General features: G+C 38.6%; 1 protein-coding gene across 8 annotated transcripts; it reads right to left on the bottom strand.

The window, feature by feature from the left end:
• Positions 1-2,013: 2,013 nt before the first annotated feature.
• Positions 2,014-23,862, bottom strand: tpm2 (tropomyosin 2 (beta)). Of its 8 annotated transcripts, none has more exons than XM_029444349.1 (9): positions 23,575-23,862; positions 20,835-20,960; positions 14,406-14,539; positions 12,877-12,994; positions 12,203-12,273; positions 11,373-11,448; positions 9,441-9,503; positions 9,259-9,328; positions 2,014-2,849 (listed from the first exon to the last, which is right to left on the bottom strand). In XM_029444349.1, exons 1-9 carry the CDS (start codon positions 23,686-23,688, stop codon positions 2,767-2,769), a joined length of 855 nt encoding a protein of 284 aa, XP_029300209.1. In that variant the 5' UTR covers positions 23,689-23,862; the 3' UTR covers positions 2,014-2,766. The 8 variants fall into 8 exon arrangements, with proteins under 8 accessions (XP_029300209.1, XP_029300211.1, XP_029300213.1 ...); XM_029444351.1 differs by lacking the exon at positions 11,373-11,448 and adding an exon at positions 9,956-10,031; XM_029444350.1 differs by lacking the exons at positions 2,014-2,849; positions 11,373-11,448 and adding exons at positions 5,577-6,012; positions 9,956-10,031.
• Positions 23,863-23,880: the final 18 nt, after the last annotated feature.

The raw sequence follows: 23,880 nt of genomic DNA, 5'->3' as shown, positions 1-23,880 counted from the left end.
CACATTTAAGAGTAGGCTAAAAACTTTCCTTTTTGATAAAGCTTATAGTTAGGGCTGGCTCAGGTTTGCCCTGGATCAGCCCCTAGTTATGCTGCTATAGGCTTAGACTGCCGGGGGACACCTCCCTGCTCTCTTCCTTCTCTTCCTCTCTCCTTCCCTCCATCTCTTCTTCTCCCTCTCTATCTGTATGTATTTATGTAAATGTATGTTACTAACTCACCATCCGGGGTATCATCCCCGGAGTGTCTGTCTCTCATGTGGCAGGTTGCCACTGATAAAGTTTACGTCAGGATCATGAATCGTGACAGCGCCTGCTGCCCTGGTCCTGCTGGACACCGGGAAGCCTTATTGACATTTTCCTGGATTCATCCAAACTTTCTATTTTTTTTTCCAACACAACATAATTTCTGTCAAATGTTGTATTTGTACTATGTTGTTTATCCTGTACACACGACATTTGTGATATTGGGCTATACAAATAAATTTGATTTGATTTGATTTGAACCATGTCATGCTACAAAGTTATGCTAAATTTTGGCGAAGAGAAACTAGCATGGCCATATTCACAGGGGTCCCTTGACCTTTCACCTCAAGGTATCCGAATGACAATGGGTTCTATGGATACCCACGAGTCTCACCTTTACATACACGTCCACATTCGTTATGCTAATCACATACCGTTTGGGGCAAAAAACATGCAGTTTTTTGCATGCAATATAAATGTGTTATTTAGGGCACCCTAAACAGTCTTGGAATTACATACATTGTGTATGACTGGAAAGCTGAGACTCTTGTGGATTCAAAATGCCCAACTTCAGCAACCATTTCATTGTAGTGAGACCATATTTTGAAACTTGACCTCGCTGTATAAAATGACCTGTAGTGAGCTCTAGGATAATCACAGAATCATAGAACTTTACATATACAAATAAAAAGGGTACATATTACCATCAAATGTCTTTCAAATACAACATTTTTTAGTTTTTGTTATATCACCATTATAGAAAGCCATTTCTCGGTCGGCAGCCCCTATTTCTTTGGAGCAGGTGGCGTGGTATTACACATTGCACCTGTGAAGAAACTGTGACTGTGAAGCGCTGTCCAATCCTGCGATCATCCACCACCAGTGTCTTCTGCAGACATCCAGGGCTTGTTAAGTTGCTGAGCTCACCAGTGTGTTCCAAACAGTTGACGTGACCACTTATTTTGACGGATTTGTTGTGTTATTAAGTTGATTGTTTCTTTTTCCTTGTTGTGTTATGTGTTTGGGTTGTGCTTTGTATATCTTCTTATTTATTTATTTATTCACTTATATGTTTCGGGATCTATGGGAAAGTGAAAGCTTACTGCTCTATTATTATCTACAATTATCAGCGTTAGGGTGAGACCTGCTGTATCATTCTCACCCCTACATCACAGATATAATTCATTTTATGTTATTTATCCAAAGATTTTCTTTCAAACTAGGACAATGAAATCTTGTCACTTGCTTTGTTTAATCCAACGGGTTTACACTGATGATTGTAATCAGTACCTGGGTAACTAGACGGGCACTGGGAGAACGCAGACTCTGCCATGCTCTATCTCACAATGTTAACGAAAGTAAAAAATAGTTTGTGCATCTGCCCTGTGATTTGGATCTGCGCCGATTTAATGATTTCTTCCTTGGCCGTTGCTAAACCCTTCCAGAAACTTTCATGAAAATAAGGCCAGTAGTTTTCCTGTAATACTGCTGACAACAAACAAACAAACAAACCAAAAACATAACCTCCTTGGCGGAGGCAATCAATCGGAAACAATCAATGTAACGACTGAAATTCATTTCAAAGTAACAAAAACTGATGGGAATCACTACTGCAAATAATCATTTGTGTCTGTTGATCAGTTTGTTAACAGTACCGTAGTCAGTTTAAATTCAATTCTTAAAATTTACCTCACTGTATAAAGTCAAACATCTCCAAGACATCATAGATTTATGACATTTATCATTTCAGGAACGCACTTCTGTTTTCAACATATAAAACCTTTATTCAGTTAGGTTACATGTCAGTATTACAGCTCCCAGCACTTCATTAAATTCAGTTTTTAACATGTAAAATCAGTCAGATAGTTTATTCTATTGGTAATTGAATCCATTAATAGTCTAATCTACACCTAATACCGAATCTATACCTGCCGAAAAATAAAATGTATGTGTTTTCATTGTACTAAAAACTATACACTACAACATACACTATGTGTGTATTTGAAGATAATACCACTTGCCCCACAAGATAAACGAGGTCGGGTTGTTGTTGTCTTTAACATATCTTGGAAATTCCTGTATCACACTTTATCAACGAAAGGAAAAACATCAAAACTAAAAGCTTTCTAGTGTGTACCAGAAACTCTGTTGAGAGAGGAGAAATGTTCTTTGTGTGCAGTAGCAACTGTTTTTATCATTATTCTTAAAAGACAACAATAGTGAGCTCATGGAATATGTCCAATGGGAAATGCTTCATCATATTGGGAACCTTTTTTTCTAGCAGAAAAGATAGTTGTGTCCATGAGTGACTTTCAAGTGCACACAATAACTTTTTTATTGATGAGAAGATCTTCCTGATGACCTACAAACCTGCAACATTTTGCAATAGACACTTTCTTGCTCGTGTCACTTCAGGGGCTTTTTACTATAACAACTGTGGCTGGTGCATTAAGATTCCATCTGTACGGGCGGACGCTGGGAGCTCTTTAGCTGCTGTCCTTCACCTAGCTCTGAATGGGTCTCTATAGATTGTTGATCTCCAGAAGGGTTTGGTCCAGCACCTGGTGCATGTCCAGGTTCTCTTCTTTGGCCTGGGCCAGTTTCTCTGGAGGAGGGAACAAAGTCACAGGTGAGTTTCCTGTCTGGAACTGGAGATACGGAAAAACAAGAGGCCCTTTAATTCAACAGTCTTTCTGCAGTCTGTGCACTGCATAACCATAAAAGGGTCTGATGAAAAGACAGACGAGGAGCTAAATCTGGTCTTAGAGAATCAAGAGCGAATGATGCAATGCTGCTAGAGAACATCGCAAACCTGCTTTAACATTTGTTGTTTCACAACACTTTATTTTACAAAACTGTAATTTCATAATGATTTTCTAATTATTTCCTGGTGTAATTTAGTACTTATTACACTGGGGTTGCAAGTAATGATTATTTTCATTATCAATTATTTTACAATTATCATTTAATCAGTAAGTCTGTAAAATGTTTAGGAACGACTACTACTATAAAATATAGTTACCTGTTTTTCTCAGTTGTTTTAGATCGTTTTCTGAACCACTGTTTTTACAGTAGTTCCTAAAACATGGCCTGGACTCACCACATCTATTAATAGTGTGCAGAACACAATACTTTATTTAAATATAAATTAAATAAATTCATTAAAGCATCACTGTCACAATGAAATCAGCCGTTGTCACTGATTGCATCAAGGAAGTCAAATGTATGAATAGTTGTGACAGTGTATCCATGCTATTTTTCACTGAGACAGATAGTAAACCCAACCGAATACTAAATATCACATTCGTGCTGTACAAACACACACCTCACCAACACGTATTTATTCAAAGGCTTCTCAGTATGTACCTTTTTCAGTGTGCACCACAGTAAATGTTGTGATCAAAACTTCACATGCATTCACTGAACTTTCATTGATTCCTGGTTTGCAGATCATTTAACACGAATGCAGGCGGATCTGAGAGTCTTCTGCTCACTTCAAAATGTGTGACTCTACAATCAGCAAAGAGCGGAGTGAAATCAGCTGTGTTGTAGGGCTGCGTGAGGATCTTTCATGGGACAACTGTTGTTTGTTACAGTGTCATATAGGACAAGGTGAGGTCCCATGAGGTTGGAATGCTCTACTATTTGGTCCAAGGTGTCTGAGCAGGAGAATAGGACTGTGGGTGTGATGTGGCCTGATGTAAATGACAGGACAGATATGGAGTAGTCCAAACCAGTTCCAGTGCCAGTGCAATGTTGAAATACTAATAACAGAGATTATTACAGAGTCACTGTTATTCTATTTAGTCTATTTTAGTTGGATATTTTTATTTTAGTGTTTTACGATTTCATGTTTAAACCGAGGCATTATGATTTCAGGTGTTATAAAGAAATGTAATCCACTGTGTGCATTGGAAACACATTTTCTAAACTTAAGTTAAGCTTGACACATTTAGTATGAAGTGTGAACTGAACTGCTGACGTATCTCTGCTTTGAGAGACACATCGGTGTGTGAGTGACAGCTCAATACACAGGTAGATATGAAGTACTAATATTACAAGTAGCATTTATACAAAGCTTTAGATGGGAGGGAAAGGCCAACTGAAATATATCCCGTGTGACTGTAATTATGTAATGATTTATAAAATATTCATACACCAGTCATTCTTCAAAGGACGGTCTCTAGAAGAAAATCTAAATATATACAAAGCATACAAAAGCTAATAGTTTATATGTTGATATGGGGGATCTTCGTGTGTCTTTCAGTATGTCTTGACGATGAGCTCTGTTTTGAGACTGACGGTTTAGCCTTCAATGATAGACCCTATGGGTGGAACCCTTTTAACTGCACATGGGAAACAACTTGGTCAAGTGGAGTGTCGTTAGGGGAGCACGGCCTAGTGGGGAGTCACATGGGAAATCCATTTGTTCTAAATCTTTTTGCTTTTTGTCATAACAATAGTAATTTATCTTCAGATGGGCTTCATGTGATAGAAGTATAAATGGTCTTATCCACCTGGAATCCAATCCTATTGGCCTGGTGAAACAGACGTGTATCAGCGATCTACTCACCTTCAGTATGAAACCCCTGCCTGCAGCTTGCTGGGCAGAGAGGTGCAGTTACTCTGTGTCTCATCAGCAAAAGCTATTACACTTTTTGATGTTGGCAACAAAAGCAGAAGTGCTACCATGAACACTACACCTCTAGCATTTGTTTTAGAAAATGAAAGAAAGACGCAACTTATTTTCAATACCATTTGACAGCTGTTTGCAGAATGCATAGCAATCAGGTAATGTATCTATTCGTGGCTATGTAAGATTAATAACTGTAATATGACGATGATGACGCAAAGTAAGCAGGAGGGAGAGGGCCAATTCAGGATCGCTTTTTAAATCCTGCAATCCTCTCAATGTGTTGAAGGACCGACCACTGGTGTTTTCACCATTTTAGCTTTTTTTGTTCTTTAGTCAATTCTTTATTTTTCTCTTTGCTGATCCTGCCGTACATGGTTTTGTCTGATGTCGCAGGGAATCGGACCCGGGAACAAGCAAGTAGAATAGCTTTATAGAAATATCCAATCTTCTCCCTGAAGGTGTTGTTTGGGTAAGCAGGTCATACAGAGGCATCTCTATTACATTTAGACTGTTTTATAACTTGTTCAAAACTCCTCATAGTAACTTTAAGTAAAGATTGTTTCCTTCAAGTCCTCAATAAAGATTCCTCTACAAGGAGTTATTCTGTATACCACAAGTTCATGAAAACATGTCAAACATTCTTATTTCTGTATACAACTACATTACAGTGTGCTACAATGCAGTTGTTTATGAATGATATGCTGCATAAAAATGTTAAATAGAAGAAGTAAACAAAAGAGAAAGAAGACAAGCCTGGAAGGAGACAGAAAAGTCAAGCGAGCTTTAATACATTTATTACAGAGGGTTGACAGGTTGAAACAGGTTGACGTGAATATTCAATAAAGAGAGGACATTAACTCAGCAGTGACTGGGTGAGCAATAACTTAACTCTCTGTATAAAGACTAGTGCTGTGTAACACGCATACAGCTTACTGAAGGGTGGGTGGATTCGGCACATCGTGATACCACTGTGGAATGGAACAAGACAACAGCAAGCAGGCGGAGAAGAGTTCAGACAGGAAATAGGAGCAAAGAGGAAGTGAGAGCAGCTACAGTGTAGTCATGTCGTTGAGAGCCAGATCCAGCTCCTCACTGAGAGCCTTGCCCTTCAGCTTCTGAGCATATACTTCATCTGGAGGAGGACACACACACACACACAGAGACGAGGGACCGAGCAGACAGATGCACAGAATGGAAAGGAATGAGGCAAAGGGACAGGAATAAGGAAAGTACAACAAAAAGAGAATGAACTGGTAACCGTCAAACTGATTGACAAACCGTCACTGATGTTGAAGTGGGGTTGTATGAGGTACTTATCCATAGTCAGTATATTACCTACAGTGAATGGCAGTCGGCCCCCCTAGTTTGATGAAGCAGACAGGAGTACGGACACAGAAGCAAAGCAATGTACTGCTGGGGCAGCAGCAAAACAATGTTTAGACACCTAAAAGAAAGGCCCAGCTTAAAAACTCAACATCAGTTTGATTGTTCTTTGGTGAATCCGAACTAACCAAAGTCACACAATAACTCAAACCAACTAACTGATCGAGGCAGCGGTAGACCAGGGACTCCCGTGTTCTGCGAGGTCAAATGATTATCAAGGTAGTCTGGTGGCTTTGGTGAGGAAAAGGCTTTCTGACTATAAGGTAACACGGGGGAAAATATTCTAAATATAGCGTACACTTAAACTGATATAGATGTTTTAAAGTGGGCCTTTGCTTTAGGTGGTGCCCCTGTCTACAGCAGTACATTGCTTTGTTTCCGTGCTCGTACTCTGTTCTCCAAACCATCTACTGTCTGTAAAACACTGACTATGTATAAGTATCTCATACAACTCCACTTCAAAACATCCACAACCACTAGTATCCATTTAAAGTCATCACATCAGCTGGTTACTGCAACTCACCAACACAAGTAATGATTTCATCCCAGTTCTCTATAGACTGGGTTCAAATGCACACAAACTGTCAACACATGCCAGAGACAACAGGATCACTATCAGGCCATGCCAAATACTTATAGATCAAAGGTTAAATTGTTAATGAAGTTATTAGTGTATTCAGGTAACCCCTGGAAGCCATGTTGGAAGTCAACATTTCCTGGAAACAATACACGTGCACAGCTTGTGCTTTTCCATATCTCTGACTTGACTGTCTCAAGAAAATCAGATCAGCTAATGTTCAACAACATTACATTACAGTTCATTTAGCTGACGCTTTTATCCGAAGCGACAAAAAGTGCAAACAACCATGAGGATACGACTCCCAACAGCAAGAATCTTGTAAGTACATTAGCTTCAAATAGGTGAAATCCTTGAAGTGCAGAACAACAGCTTCAAATAAGCCAAACAAAAGTGCAACATACAGAAACAATAGAATACGAATTCAACTGTTAGCTACAAATAAGCCAAACCAATTTAAGTGGCACATACAAAGAGCAGGTTTTTTGGGGGGGTTTTTTCTTTCCTTTTTCTCATTTGCCGAGGTGCAGTCGAACAGGTGACTTTTCAGTGTGCGACTGAAGGTGACATGCAACAAAGGTCCCCGGTCAGAAACCACCTGGCAAAGTTACGGCTGTGTGGCATGTGCTGTAATCACTCGGCTACTAAGGCACTCCTTAAGCCGCATTTCAACCTTTCAACCTCTAAACCTCTAAACTGAATTCTAGTGCAACACTTGACAACAAGTACTTTCCACCACTGGTGAAATATTAAGCTGTAAAGCATGGCTGGTTCATGACATTAATGTAAGTTTTCATGCTTAAATATTTTTAAAGTCTAATACTGTATCTTGCCTGCTGCAGCCTAAACACATACTGCTTCAGTGGGGAACCGTTTGTGTTTGTGTGTCATACTGACTGAGTTCAGTCTGCCAGTGTGCTGTAATGGTAGAACAACACACTGAGAATGCTCACACACACCATGCTTATCAGGATGGATGCTTATTTGGTCATTTCTTTATGCTTTTCCCTTTTCTCATTCTACTCTTTTCTACCATTTTACTAATTTGTTGTCATTTGTTCTGTTGTTGTCTCTCTACTGTATGTATTTAAAGCACTCTTACCCTGTGTATGACATGTACTATAAACATAAAATAACATTGGCTTTTGAAGTGAAATGCAAGTGACAGCCGACAGGGCTGTCGCTTAGTTGGGCTGGGCTGGGTGCAGGGCTCTGTCCTAAAGGGCTGGGTGCGGGGCTCTGTCCTAAAGGGCAGGGTGCGGGGCTCTGTCCTAAAGGGCTGGGTGCGGGGCTCTGTCCTAAAGGGCAGGGTGCGGGGCTCTGTCCTAAAGGGCAGGGTGCGGGGCTCTGTCCTAAAGGGCTGGGTGCGGGGCTCTGTCCTAAAGGGCAGGGTGCGGGGCTCTGTCCTAAAGGGCTGGGTGCGGGGCTCTGTCCTAAAGGGCAGGGTGCGGGGCTCTGTCCTAAAGGGCTGGGTGCGGGGCTCTGTCCTAAAGGGCAGGGTGCGGGGCTCTGTCCTAAAGGGCAGGGTGCGGGGCTCTGTCCTAAAGGGCTGGGTGCGGGGCTCTGTCCTAAAGGGCAGGGTGCGGGGCTCTGTCCTAAAGGGCAGGGTGCGGGGCTCTGTCCTAAAGGGCTGGGTGCGGGGCTCTGTCCTAAAGGGCAGGGTGCGGGGCTCTGTCCTAAAGGGCTGGGTGCGGGGCTCTGTCCTAAAGGGCAGGGTGCGGGGCTCTGTCCTAAAGGGCAGGGTGCGGGGCTCTGTCCTAAAGGGCTGGGTGCAGGCCTCTGTCCAAGCCTGATGCCTGTATTAGTTTCTTCATGATGTTTTGTTTTGTTCTAGACCAATATGAACTGGACAGGTCCAGTTGTCTTTGACTTGATACTTCAGGATCCTGTGACCTGGATAAATGGGAATCTTTATAAAGACTGTTTACTCTTTGGAAACCCCTGAATGCCGGTTGGTCTCACTCCACTGTTAATATATATGTTCCCAATTGCTGGCAAGTACAAACATATTTGGGTAAATGCCTTATGCTGTATACTCAAACGGTGCACCCAAACGGTGCACCCAAAGCTGCGAGGGGTCAACATAACCGTGCTCATCAAGGAATAATGCGTCTCAGTATCATCATTCAGTGGGTAAGTTAAACTGGTGACCACTGCATATTTACACACTACAAATTAGTCAAGTTTCATATCCATGCAGATGCAATGATTTCAACAGAGATGATCTGTTCCTTCCAATCATCAAAACGGCAGCACACAGCACAGCTGTCCAGCCAATCATCAGCACACTTCCAACAGCAGAAGTGGAATTAGTGAAGCCGTTTGTAACTTTAACATTCTTCACCACAGAACAGCGAGCCAACATGTTACTGCTGTCAGTGGGAGTACTGGCAGAGAGCACAGGTGAGTGTTGAATACCTTCCAAATCATCGATGGTCTTCTCCAGCTTGGCCACAGACCTCTCTGCAAACTCTGCACGGGTCTCCGCCTGGGACACAAACCACAGCACATGAGTGAATGCACAGTCTGACATGTTGTCTGAACACTGTGGTTCGTCACGTTCATCTGGAGGAGAACAGAAACAGTAACAACAATCTCACCTCTTTCAGTTTGTCAGTAAGAACTTTAATTTCTTCTTCATATTTGTCCTCCTTTTGTGAGTACTGCAATCCAAACATAAAAGGTATTAACAGAGCACAATTAAAATACATTTGCATACAAAAAGGAGAGAATGGATGATACATACACTACTTTGATGTATTACTTAATAGATTGTTTGAATTTCTTTAAGAAAGGCAAGTAAGATAATTATGCATAATTGGGTGTGAAACAGTCTAATGTTAAGACAGCCGTATATGAGAGGCACACAGTGGGGCTTCCCTTTTCATTGAGTATTTACATGTTTTAAGATCATTTAAAGCCTTTATTTAAAATGTAAAGATATAAATACTTTCTGCCTTTTAAAATGCAGAACTTATAGTAGGCTAATGAAGACTGTACGTGTTGTTAAAGGGTTCCTATCACTGTGTGTGTTGGAATTTGTTTCATGTCTCTTGCTTTGTTTTGCTCTGAGCGGCCGGTCTGGTGGCTGAATGCCCCTCAGCTCCTACTGTACCTTCTCAGCCTGGGCTTCCAGTGACTTCAAGTTGTTGGTGACATTTTTCAACTCTTCCTCAAGGTCACCTGATTTACTGAGCAAGGTAAGAGAGGAAAAGCAAGAGAAGAAAAAGTAGTGATTTGAATAGTAGGAAAGCAGAAGAGCTCAAACCCTGGCGCTGTTTGAAGGACAACTCACTGTCTTACACAGAGACAGAAGAAGAAACTGCTCTGTTTATATCTGACTCTGAGTAAGACAGTGAAAGACGGTTTTAGCAAAATGCCAGGGTGTTTTTAAACAGGAAATGTAGGCATGGTTGGGCGGCAGACTACAGTCAAAATTAATATATAGATTAGTCACAAAAGAAAACGTAAATCTGTTGTTATTCTATATTTTTCCTGTAAGTCCCATGTGCAGACCCAAACCAACAACATTAGTTGCGTCTCTCAATACTTTCTGAATCTATCCTCTATCTGTGGCTCTCAGCCTCAAGCTTATCGGTTCCTACTGAAAACGTCAATCTTTAAAAAGAGGTTCATAAATTACTTTTTTTAATAAGGGATCAGTATTTTCCAAAAACAGCTGGCCACTGTAGTTTTTAACAAACGTTAGTCAAACAGAAGGACAATTTTCAGCGGTGGATTAATCCACATTTGATGCTCTAGTGAGTATTTGTGGCAGCAGGACGGTGTTTGTGGGATTGAGTCAAAATGAAGCACAATGCGTGTGCAAAACGTAGGCTCAATGAAGCGTTTTTACTAGTGATGACATCACTTCCTGTCTAGCCTCTGTCCCTCTAGCTTCTGCAACTCATTGCAAAATGTATTTCATCAGTCTTTCAGAAAAAATTAAAGTGTTCCTGGGATTTACTTTCCATACAAATCGGCATCCACGACAACACTTGCTATTAGAAATTGAAACTTACTTATTTTTATTATAAAAAATGTCAGTGTAGAACCCAGAAGTTCTGCTTTCACTTCACCTTTTTACACCGCACAAAGCAATACAAGGATCAGAAAGTGCTTTATGATTGTATTGCCTCACAGAACACACACACACACACACACACACACACACACACACACACACACACACACACACACACACACACACACACACACACACACACACACACACACACACACACACACACACACACACACACACACACACACACACTTCTTTAACTTCATTGTGGTCCCCACTTTTGATAACCAAACCTATGCTCTTAAATCTATTAATTGTTGGTTTTGGTCTTTTCATGAAAAATCTTTTAGAATATCACCAGCCTTATCCTTTAAGTGCGGCTCGGAGGACATGCTTGAGGCTAAGTGCAGGCGAGACAGAAAACAGAGAGGGGTTGAGAGGCTGCAGGTCAGAGGAGCAGAAGGCAGCAGGTCAGGGTTAGACCTCGTGGAGTTTGTACAATAAGTACCTCTTCCTCTCCGCACATCATGGACTTCATATTCTGGTCCATTAGTCTGAGCTCCTCCTCCAGCTCCCTCACACGCCTGAGGGGGTTAGTCCAGGAGGTCAGGGGTGAGGGTGGACAGTGGGCAGGGCAGCCATAAAACAATAACAAACAACAACAAGTCCCATACAGGCAGTGGTGGTGTATCAGGCATGCATTACATAAAAACACACACCCAGGTCTCTATGAGATTAGTGGATTCATTAGGTCCTGCAGCTTGTGATTCTCAGATGGCTACATGAGTACAAGGATACTTTGCACGGTCAATAGAAAATAAATCAACAACAATTCTAATAATTGATTAATCGTTTAGGTCGTCTATAAAGCTAAATGCCAAATGCAAATTCAAGTTTCTCCAATTTGAGGATTTGCTGCTTTTCTCTTTTCTATAACAAAGCTGAACTCAGTATGTTTGGCTTTCTGACAGTTTGCCAGATCAAATAAGTCAAATGACTCGGCGAACTTGTGATTGGCATTTTTCACAATTTCTATGACATTTTATAGCCCAAATGATTAATCAATTTATTGAACAAATAATTAGTAAATAAATCAAAACAATCATTAATTTCAGTTGTTAGGTGAATCATTTCGACTCTTGAGTCCATGCAGCACTTATAATTCCACTACTGTCAATATAAACATTAGAGGATTATATGATTGTAAAGTGATAGATTCTTCAATGACATGTCAATGTGTAGACCACATGTTGCCATAGTACTGATCACATGATCCCTGCTATGGCAACATGAATAATGTACAGTGGCTTTTGTGTCATGGTGCAGGTGTTGACTTACGCTTCAGCCACCTCAGCACGCTCCTCTGAGCGCTCCAGATCTCCCTCCAGGATAACCAGTTTACGTGCAACCTGCACACATTCAGCACACACTCAACTGACTCCTCCAAACTAAGAGAGCAATTCTCTTATCTTGTGTCCAATTCTATACTATATACTGTACTAATTGTTTATAGTATCTAAGCTAAGGTCTAAGGTGGGTCCCAAGTCAAGTCCAAGTCGTAAACTCATTACCTGCCCTTCACCAAATTCTAAATTCTGAACAGTACGTACGCTACATTTACAGTAATAATTCATGTTTTTTCAAATGTGTGTTTCTTACTTTCAAATAAACGGTAGAACATTTGGTGTGTTACCCTGTGACACAGTTACATCATAATATCTGAGCTGGACATTTTGCATGTTGCTGTCGGTTTTTTGCAGTCTTAACATGTGAATGTGATAATCTGACATATCATCTGCTGTCTGTCGGCCGGTCCTTCAACTTATTTTCAGGTCTTTTTAGTGTCCCCATTTTTCTTTTTTAAAGTCACTTCTCCACTGTGAACACACTACATATTCAAGGCCTCTTTAGAATGAGTGTGTAGTATTAGTTTGTCGTGTGGAAGTGGGACACAGCTCACTGTGTGTTCAGGAAGACATGCAAAGAGCTTGAACAACCAGCGAGTTCCCCACCTCTTCATATTTGCGGTCGGCCTCCTCAGCGATGTGTTTGGCCTCCTTCAGTTGCATCTCCTGGATCTCCATTTTCTCCTCGTCTTTTGATGCTCTGTTTTCTATGACCTTCATTCCTCTGAGGGACAAGAAGAGCAGACAACAGTAAGCAGTCAGTCAGAAGTGTTCTGCCCTCTCTAGCACTCTCTGTGCAAGTATCCATCAGGTACAGTGCAGGCAGTAGACTGCTACCAACTTAGTTACATGTTACCTTGAGCCCTTGGAACAATCCAGAACTCCTTAAAATACAAACAGCTCCAGATGTTCTGTGTGTCAATTAGCTTGTGGTAACACTTATTTATCTATAATAATTAACAATGGAAGAAAAGATAGGGTGTATGTATATATATATACATACATATACATATACATATACATGTATGTATATATATATATATATATATATATACATACATACATACATACATACATGTATGTATGTATATATATATATATATATATATATATATATACATACACATGTATATATATATATATATACACATGTATATATATATATATATATATATATATATATATATATATATATATATATATAAATATATATATATATATATATATATATATTTATACATATACATGTATATATATATATATATATATATATATATATATATATATATATATATATGTATATATATATATATATATAAATATATATATATATATACATATACATGTATATATATATATATATATATATACACACACATGTATATGTATAAATATATTAATACATATACATATATATACACATGTATAAATATATATTTATACATCAAATCAAATTTATTTGTATAGCCCAATATCACAAATTATACATTTGTCTCTGTGTGCTTTACAGAATGTACAGGTTACGACCCCCTCTGTCCTTAGACCCTCGCATCGCACAAGGAAAAACTTCCTAAAAGAAACCCCAAAATTAAAGGGGGAAAAATAGAAATATATATTATTATTATATATATAAATATATTAATACATATACATATATATATATATATATATATATATATATATATATATATATATATATATATATATATATATATATATACTACAAACCAGCGATTGAACCTGTGGGATAGTTGACCTCGGTCCAGACATGCCACCGTCGAGCAGTAAGGCCCCAAGAATAGCAAAATCATCAGCATGTTATTTGTTCCATTCAACCTCTCCATATAAAGGGCATGTATCACCTTTCCATGTGATCCCCTCCCCCCCATCATCACTGAGTGCAGATGGCAAAACAAAGCAGCTGACAATGTGTCTGTGGGGAGAGCTGTTATACCAAGAAATGACCTTGATTAGTTTTTTACAGATGTTACGGACTAACATACGGCAAATCATAATATTTTACCTCTGGGCAAATCAACTTGTTTTATTATCCTGGGCCCCCCTGTCACTTTAATCCAGCCCTGCTGGTAACTTAAACACACACACTGAATCTGACGTATCATGAGGCTCTTCACCTCTCACTCTCATCTGCAGCTTTCTCAGCCTCTTCCAGCTTCTGCAGAGCAGTAGCCAGTCTCTCCTGAGCTCGGTCCAACTCCTCCTCCACCAGCTGGATACGCCTGTTTAGAGACGCCACTTCTGCCTCAGCCTGCAGACACACACACACGCCCACACAATAAACTATACATGAGAGCCTGAGGTCGCATTATAGCCATAATGACAAAGATATCTATAGAACTATAGAGGCCTATAGAACATCAATAATCCATATTTGAATGCATCAAAAACATACTACTTAAAAAACATAATCAATAGAAAAAATGCAGTTTTATTTGATCTTTACTTAACAAATGATAAATGTAGCTGTAGTCATACAGCAGACCTCTAATGGTCATTTCAGATTCAGTAATCCTAGTGTTCACATTATGTTTTTCAATGTGGCTAATATGTGACACCAGTCCAGGTACAGATAAAATCAGCTATGTAATAGAGATAGATAGATCCGATACTGATTCCAGTGTAACTGAGACAACGCTGATCGTGACTCATAGCTGGATTGTTTTGTAAAGTAAAAACCAGTAATTTGGGAACAGTTGCTTAAAAAAGAACAGATAAATAACAAAGAAAATGTAACATGTTGCTGCACGTTTGCTCAAGAGAGCAAGTCTATGGCTCACACTTTAAGCCGAGATAGCCAAGCCAGAACATATTTGAATAATTAAAAGGTGCAGAATCACAATACTAAATATATAGAATACATTACCTAAATCCTTGCAGTCTAGAGATTGTTTTTGTTTTCAAATCAAATCAAATTTATTTATATAGTCCAATATAAAACATTATACATCTGTCTCAGTGTCTCAGTGTAAATTGAGACAGACATTAATAAAGGCATTTAGCGTCACATCATCATACCAAAATATTATATATATATTTTTTAAATGTTGACTTTATATTGCCCCATGGCGTGGCAGGCTCATGTATATTGAACATTTTAACATCTTTAGAGTAACATATTTGTCTTTAGTAACGCTGTAGTAATAATAAGCTACATCCGGTTAAAGGTGACACGATTGTTTTGCCAGGCTACCTTTTGGTTTCGACTAGTGTTACTCAATATTTATTTAAGCACTGTTACATGCTGCCTACTAGCCTAACGTAGTTGGTTGTTCTGAAAGTATTTATTTTCTTTCATGCCATTGAGATCAACTTTAGAGTAACTAAAGGTGAATTGATGAGCTCCTTAGTTTCCGGTGTGGAGGTGTGTTACCCTCTCTCTGGCCTGCCTCTCCATGTCCGCCTCCCCCTGCAGCAGCTCGGCTCGGTCCTCCGCCTCGTACGCTACTTGCTGCAGGGTTTGGATTTTCCTTCTCACCGCTTCCATAGAAGCAAAAGTCGCCATGTTGTGTGTGAACACTAAACTCTGCGTCTCCCAGGTGTCACGGTGTTTCCTTGGCAACGGCGTCAGAAGTCGGCATCAACGCGACGGTTCTTCCGGTTACAATTTCATAATAAATCGATTATCTATAGGCCTATTATTTTTGAAATGACACGAAACATGAATGAGCATTAATAGTTATTTAGAATTTTGCCCCTACATTAGGCTACTTAATTCACCCCTTAATCAGAATCAGATTTAAGGTTTAATGCACACATGCATGCAAAAAATAAGTGTATATAAATAGGCCCCTATAGCCCATGCACACACTATTTTTTAAGTACAAGTAGCCTACTGAATGGTTACATAGACTGGATTATGTGCAGTAGGCCTATGTACGTGTATATAATTATATTATACTATATATAAAGTGTGCAGGCTGTATATTGACAGTGACAGTGCATATGAACATGCCAAAAAATATATATGTAAAGAATTTGGTCTATAATGTGAGCAAGTGGCTGTTGAACTGATGTTAAGTGTTAATGAGAGTGATGGCCTGTGGAAAGAAACTGTTCTTGAGTCTGGTAGTTTTGGCGTACATGGCTCTGTAGCGCCCCCAGAAGGGAGCAGCTGAAACAGCTTATGTCCAGGGTGTTTAATTTATGTATCTGGACATGTATAAATCCTAAACGGAGGGCAGGTTGGCACCAGTGATTGTTTCTGCAGTCCTGTGCTGTCTGTTGTTGTCTGTTCCTGTCCTGTTTGGTGATAGTAATGGATGTACAGGGAACAGACTATTATCATTGCAGAGTAGAACTGGATAAACTGCTGAGGCAAGTTGAACTTCCCGAGCTGGCGCAGAAATAGAGAAAACAATGAATTTACGAATACAATCCGCCAGCAGTGTAAAGACCAGTAAAGACTGTGCACCTGGGGATGTACTACAGATAACATGCAGCCTCACTATTAGATACTGTGGACTTTTATGAGCCTATTTTTGGATTGGGTTTGAATATTTTAAGGCAACATATTATTGGACAATGATTATTGAATCGTTCATATGTAAGCATCACATGTGTTGTAGTTGGTAATGGTGGAGTTCATTTGAACTACTTTATAAACTATCGGGTAGTTAAATCCAGTGGTTCTCAACCAGGGGTCCTTGAGGGAGTTCCAGAGGGTCCCCAGAAAAATGGGGAATATCTTCACTATTTATTCACTATAGAGGTGAGCCCAATGTGAGTAAAAGGCATAAGAGTGACTATTCTGATCACTGCCTCCATTGTTCTCTCCTCAACTGTAGTGACAAACTACAGAATTCTCATCTTAATCATTTCCAACAACCAAAATATTTTCAGATGGAGGTCCGTGACCTAATGTGTATCAATTTAGGAGTCCTAAACACCCAAAAGGATGATAACCACTGGCTTATTTACTAGTTTGTGGTTGTTGAATCTAAATCTGTAAAAAGTAACCAATATCTATAGCTGTCAAATATATGCAGTAAAAAGTACAATATTTCCCTCTGAGATTTAGGGGGATAGAAGTAGAAAGTTGATAAAAATGGACCTCGAAATTGTACTTAAGTACAATGCTTGAGCAAATGTACTTAGTAACTTTCCAGTTACCTACAGCCCGAACCCTATGTTAGCTTTGATTTATCATAAATATTATACATTAGCCAATAATGACTATAATGCAGCTATTTAGAAGAAAGATGAAGACTCAGACACTGTTCACTGTAGATGGCTGACTGATCATGTCTCCTGCTGCATTCACAGTACACATGTGTAAAGCTTGATGTCCTGAGGCTGAGCGTTGGAGTGATCACCAGCTACTGTAGCAGACTCCTGGAAGCACTGGAAGCATAAACAAATTCTTGCATTGCTTCAATTCTTTTTCCATCTTTGGTCACATCACAGTAACGCCCTCACTCTTCCCTGCGTCACTCTGATATTTTGCACTATAATTGGTCATAAATGCTGTGACTCATAACTCACGGAAACCTGCAGAAATGTCATAACTATGCAGAATTACTGGCCTTGGTCTTCAAAGCACATTGTGAATATAGGCTTGGATGTAAACCATCAACATTATACTGACCAAGTCAGTAGTTCGAAATGGTGTGACACTTTTCCACTGGGAAGATACAGTACTTTTAAGGTTGAAAGTTAAAAGTGACTTCCAAAGTTTTGAATTAGAGGAACTTGTTGGGGCCAACCACTGCCTGGTAGGAAGCCTTGTCCAAGAAGAGCAATTTAGTTTAAATAAGATCCCCTGGACAGTGTTTAGCCACAGTGTGAGGATAGTGAGAAGAGACGGACATGTGTGCTAAAAAGCCTGTACGTTTGGACTCATATTAGCTTCAGATAAACCTTGGAATACATTCTCACATGGAAAGAGGACTGTGGATTTTATACCTCGTCTCTTACACTCGAAATGATTTAGAAATGGATATTTTAATGGCCAGTATGAACAGGAGAAATGATTTCACCAAGCAAAACCTTTTCCAAGTTCATATGGGCATCTGAATATTGAACAAACTGGAAAATCTGTAATTTAACCTACCTGGTATGTGTGGTTTGTGTTATTATTACTAACCTGAGTTATTATTACTAACCTGAGTTATTATTACAAATTGTGTCATTATTACTAACCTGTGTTATTATTACTAACCTGAGTTATTATTACTAACCTGAGTTATTATTACAAATTGTGTCATTATTACTAACCTGAGTTATTATTACAAATTGTGTTATTATTACTAACCTGTGTTATTATTACTAACCTGTGTTATTATTACTAACCTGTGTTATTATTACAAATTGTGTTATTATTACTAACCTGTAACCTGTGTTATTATTACTAACTGTGTTATTATTACTAACCTGTGTTATTATTACTAACCTGAGTTATTATTACTAACCTGAGTTATTATTACTAATCTGTGTTATTATTACTAACCTGAGTTATTATTACTAACCTGTGTTATTATTACTAACCTGTATTATTATTACTAACTGTGTTATTATTACTAACCTGTGTTATTATTACTAACCTGTGTTATTATTACTAACCTGTAACCTGTGTTATTATTACTAACTGTGTTATTATTACTAACTGTGTTATTATTACTAACCTGTAACCTGTGTTATTATTACTAACCTGTGTTATTATTACTAACTGTGTTATTATTACTAACCTGTAACCTGTGTTATTATTACTAACCTGTGTTATTATTACTAACTGTGTTATTATTACCAACTGTGTTATTATTACTAACCTGTAACCTGTGTTATTATTACTAACTGTGTTATTATTACTAACCTGTAACCTGTGTTATTATTACTAACCTGTGTTATTATTACTAACTGTGTTATTATTACTAACCTGTAACCTGTGTTATTATTACTAACCTGTGTTATTATTACTAACCTGAGTTATTATTACTAACCTGAGTTATTATTACTAACCTGTGTTATTATTACTAACCTGAGTTATTATTACTAACCTGTATTATTATTACTAACCTGTATTATTATTACTAACTGTGTTATTATTACTAACCTGTGTTATTATTACTAACCTGTGTTATTATTACTAACCTGTAACCTGTGTTATTATTACTAACTGTGTTATTATTACTAACTGTGTTATTATTACTAACCTGTAACCTGTGTTATTATTACTAACCTGTGTTATTATTACTAACTGTGTTATTATTACCAACTGTGTTATTATTACTAACCTGTAACCTGTGTTATTATTACTAACTGTGTTATTATTACTAACTGTGTTATTATTACTAACCTGTAACCTGTGTTATTATTACTAACCTGTGTTATTATTACTAACCTGTAACCTGTGTTATTATTACTAACCTGTGTTATTATTACTAACTGTGTTATTATTACTAACCTGTAACCTGTGTTATTATTACTAACCTGTGTTATTATTACTAACCTGTGTTATTATTACCAACTGTGTTATTATTACTAACCTGTAACCTGTGTTATTATTACTAACTGTGTTATTATTACCTAACTGTGTTATTATTACTAACCTGTAACCTGTGTTATTATTACTAACTGTGTTATTATTACTAACTGTGTTATTATTACTAACCTGTAACCTGTGTTATTATTACTAACTGTGTTATTATTACTAACTGTGTTATTATTACTAACCTGTAACCTGTGTTATTATTACTAACTGTGTTATTATTACTAACTGTGTTATTATTACTAACCTGTAACCTGTGTTATTATTACTAACTGTGTTATTATTACTAACTGTGTTATTATTACTAACCTGTACCTGTGTATTATTACTAACTGTGTTATTATTACTAACTGTGTTATTATTACTACCTGTGTTATTATTACTAACTGTGTTATTATTACTAACTGTGTTATTATTACTAACCTGTAACCTGTGTTATTATTACTAACTGTGTTCTTTTTCTAAGGGATGATGCCAACGAGGATTAAAGAAACCAAATCCTCCAGGCCGAGCTCCTCAGATTGGTTAGAATAGATGGCATTCGCCTCAAGGTGCTGACAGGCTTTATGATATGTTGGTTGAATTTGATACTGTGACACGGCCACTCAGCAGCAGTTTTCAACTGGAACTAATGACGCTGTGGAGATTTAGCCCAACCAGCTTTAAATTATGCTCCTGAGGGTCAACATTAAAAAGGTTCTGATTATTGGACATGAGATGTGGGAGTGAAAAGTTTGACTAACAGTAACAAACTGCTCTGTGCATATTTAAAACACAGAAGGAGCTAGGACTTAACACTGTTGGTTTATAGCACTAGTAATGACACTGATGGTCTAAATTTACAACTGAGTAGTAATTCAAGTTAAACAGCCTGCTGATACTTTTCTGCAACACCCGAAGGAAACAGTTTGAGTAGTGATATTTGAAACACTGACAGGACACCTGTGCTACTGTGGAAGGGCTCAGATGTGACCTGGCTGAGTACAATAGGTTAATGTGGTCTTAATATATCTGCCCCTCTGCAGTAATGTGAACCATGGCATCAGCTCCCTTCACTCACATCTGTAGCCTTTTTCTCTGCCTGCTCCAGCTTCTCCTGGGCGTCCTTCAAGGACTCGGAGTATTTGTCGAGCTCATCCTCCACTCCTTTCAGCTTCTTCTGCAGACCCAGCAGCTCCTCCTCCAGCTACAGGCCACAAACAGAGACAGAACATGTCAGATGGTGGTCTAGACACATACAATCATATAGTATGTTGAAAAAAAACAACAACAAAATACATTTATATACTACTCATTTGCTTTGCCAAATACATTTTGAAATAAATGAATGGAGGAGGGGGTATGGGTAGAAGGTTGGACATACAAAACTCAGGGCTTTGAGAGGACAGGGTTAATGTCTTGCATCCCACCTGTTGTGAACTTAGGCTGCTAAAACACTTAAGTTATGGCCTTTTTGGTTCAGTATGTAAGAAGTCAAAACATCTGTTCTCGTGCTTCAAGTCAGCATTGTCTTTTTCAATATTCAATCATATTCTCTGGTGACCTGCTGACCTTTGCTTTAGCACCAAGGTATGCTCATGACACAAAAGCAACAATGGGCATGTGCGAATTGAGGTGATGATGTCATTATTTCCTATACACTCCGATTATCCTGTCCACAGAGATACACAGAAACAGGAGTTTTGAAAAATCTACACCCTTAGAAGACATTTGGAGAAATCTCAGTTTTAATGACATGTGTAGTTTGTGTGTTGAGAGGCTAAATGTAGAGGAAAAGTTTTGTTTCCAAATATCCATAAATCTCTGAACAAAGCCTTAACAGAGTGGTTGACAGTGAGCGTGTCACGTACATATGACCTAAGTCAAAAGTTTGACCAGAAGCTCATTCCAAATCATACACAAGAAATCTCAAAGTCATCTATCATAAATGTAATGATTTGAGACACTCTAATGATGATCTCATAGGCAGATTTTCATCAAATCTGCTGGGTATATTCATGCTCCCAAGACAATAAACCCCTTTTTATCTTAAGGACCCCAAAACAGAAAATATTAATCCAATAAGCAGATTGCTGTTTTACAAGATGAACCCCTTCCATTTTGGACGTAAAGCTTTTTTTATCCAATGACTCATTTGCAAAGATTGTTTCAGCAATTTGCAACAACAGCTTCAAGGACTATAAAAAGCCAATTGTAAATGACAGTGATGTGGGCCGACCACAATGTCCAAAGGACAAATGTCCTTTCTATATCACTTCTGACAGTCTGCCCCAGCCTGCAGCCATGTAAGGCCTCTCAGTCACAAATAGCCTGGGACAGTCCTGATCCTACAGTCGACATTGTGGCAACTCCCAAACCAACAGCCTTGACTGTCTTTCTGAGAGGAGCAACAATTCAAAGAAGGTGGGGGTCTTTAGAGCGGCCACAGAAATAGACATGCCAGTATTCAATGCTCCTCTGTAGAGAGAAATGATTGTGCAGCCATTGTAACAGCTATGAGCTGCGATCCCCTGGGAACACAGGCGGTGTGGACAGTTGCATAGTGTAATAGTTGCTATCTAATTATTGAAAGGAATATCATTGTGTTGTTTAGCTAAAACAATAAGCTCTGAAACTAGCTGGATTTGGAAATTTCTGAATGTACTGATGTCCAACCTCTGAAGTTATATACTGAGCCTTCGCACATATTGGTCATATGTTCCATGACATGTTCACCATCATCAAATCAAGTCTGCAAGGGTGCTGGGCCATGAGGATTAAATGTGCTTATTAAATATACCTTCGTCATTGCCATGGATATGAAAGCAATCTTGACCCTGTAACACATCTCAGTGTATTTTTCTAAATGGTTCTTAACAGTAATAGGCAACAAAATGATCTGTTTTTATAAGCTGATTCCACAATTTTAGACCCAATATAATTAGATGTAACTGCAATTAGGCCAATGAAAAAATGAATAAAGAAATAAAGAAATCAGTATCTTCCCGCTGTGCAGCAGTGTGGAGAAGAAACAGCATTTAGACCTTCATGTTATTAAACTTATATTAAACTTACAGAAATTTCAAATTGAACAATTTATTTAGGATTATGTGAATGAAGTATAATCAAGTTAAAAAAAGGAGGGACTGGGAAGACTTGACATCAGAGCCCTTCTCTCTCTAACTACCCTGGAGACAAACATATAACATATGACATAACATAACATATAAAGAATGAGCTTTTCAAAATTGAATAACTTCAGTGCAAAACTTGTAAGACTGTCTTGTGCTGTTTTCCAATGTATTCATTCATATCAATCACAAGTTCTCTTGATTCAGCTTTAAAGTTCTAACTTGAAAGGGCTCAAATGAAAGCCATTGATCTGTTTTAGTATTTGAATTTGTCTTGATCTAAGTGCTGCAATAGACACAACTGATCATGAATTTGTTTATGAGGGTAACACTGTGCACATCCATATCTGTGATGAAGATGATGACTGATTCAGTCCATCATGCCTTAGAATACAGTGAAGCTGCTGCTTTCTTCTCAGTCTCTGCTCAAAACTCGTGTCAAACACACTTTGCTGTTACATTCTAGTTTGTTTGAGTTCCCTTTTGTATGTTCTTTTTTTTTTAAAGCTTCTTTTAAAAAGTGCTCTATTAATAAGCGTAAACCTTTGCATTTTATTTCACGACATTTAGAACTAAAAGAAAATAAATACCTTGAAGTTATTTTAAAAAATGCCTGCGCAAAGACATAAAAGGAAATGTTGGTTTTAATTTCAGGTGAGGAACTGATTGAGCAGCTTTTTATCAGTCTACCTGTTTGCATTTGTCCTCTGCTCCTTTCTTGTCCCCCTCAGCCTGTTCTGCCCGGTCTATCGCGTTCTCCTTATCCAGCTTCAGCATCTGCATTTTCTTCTTGATGGCCTCCATGTTTGCTCAGGTTGTGTGCTCTCAGCCGCAGGAGAAGAGTGCTTGGTAGTCCGGACAGAGACAGAGGCAGCGGGCGGTCTGTGGCAGACAGGGACGGAGGTGGACAGGAGCGCTCGTGCGGCTTGTCTGAGTGACTCGGGGAGAGCTCGAGGATGGAATACCAGCTGCACGAGCCCCACACTTTTCCCCCCA

The sequence above is a fragment of the Cottoperca gobio genome, chromosome 12 (assembly GCF_900634415.1).
Source record: "Cottoperca gobio chromosome 12, fCotGob3.1, whole genome shotgun sequence".
NCBI lineage: Eukaryota > Metazoa > Chordata > Actinopteri > Perciformes > Bovichtidae > Cottoperca > Cottoperca gobio.
This window is presented reverse-complemented; position numbering and strand designations above follow the sequence as displayed.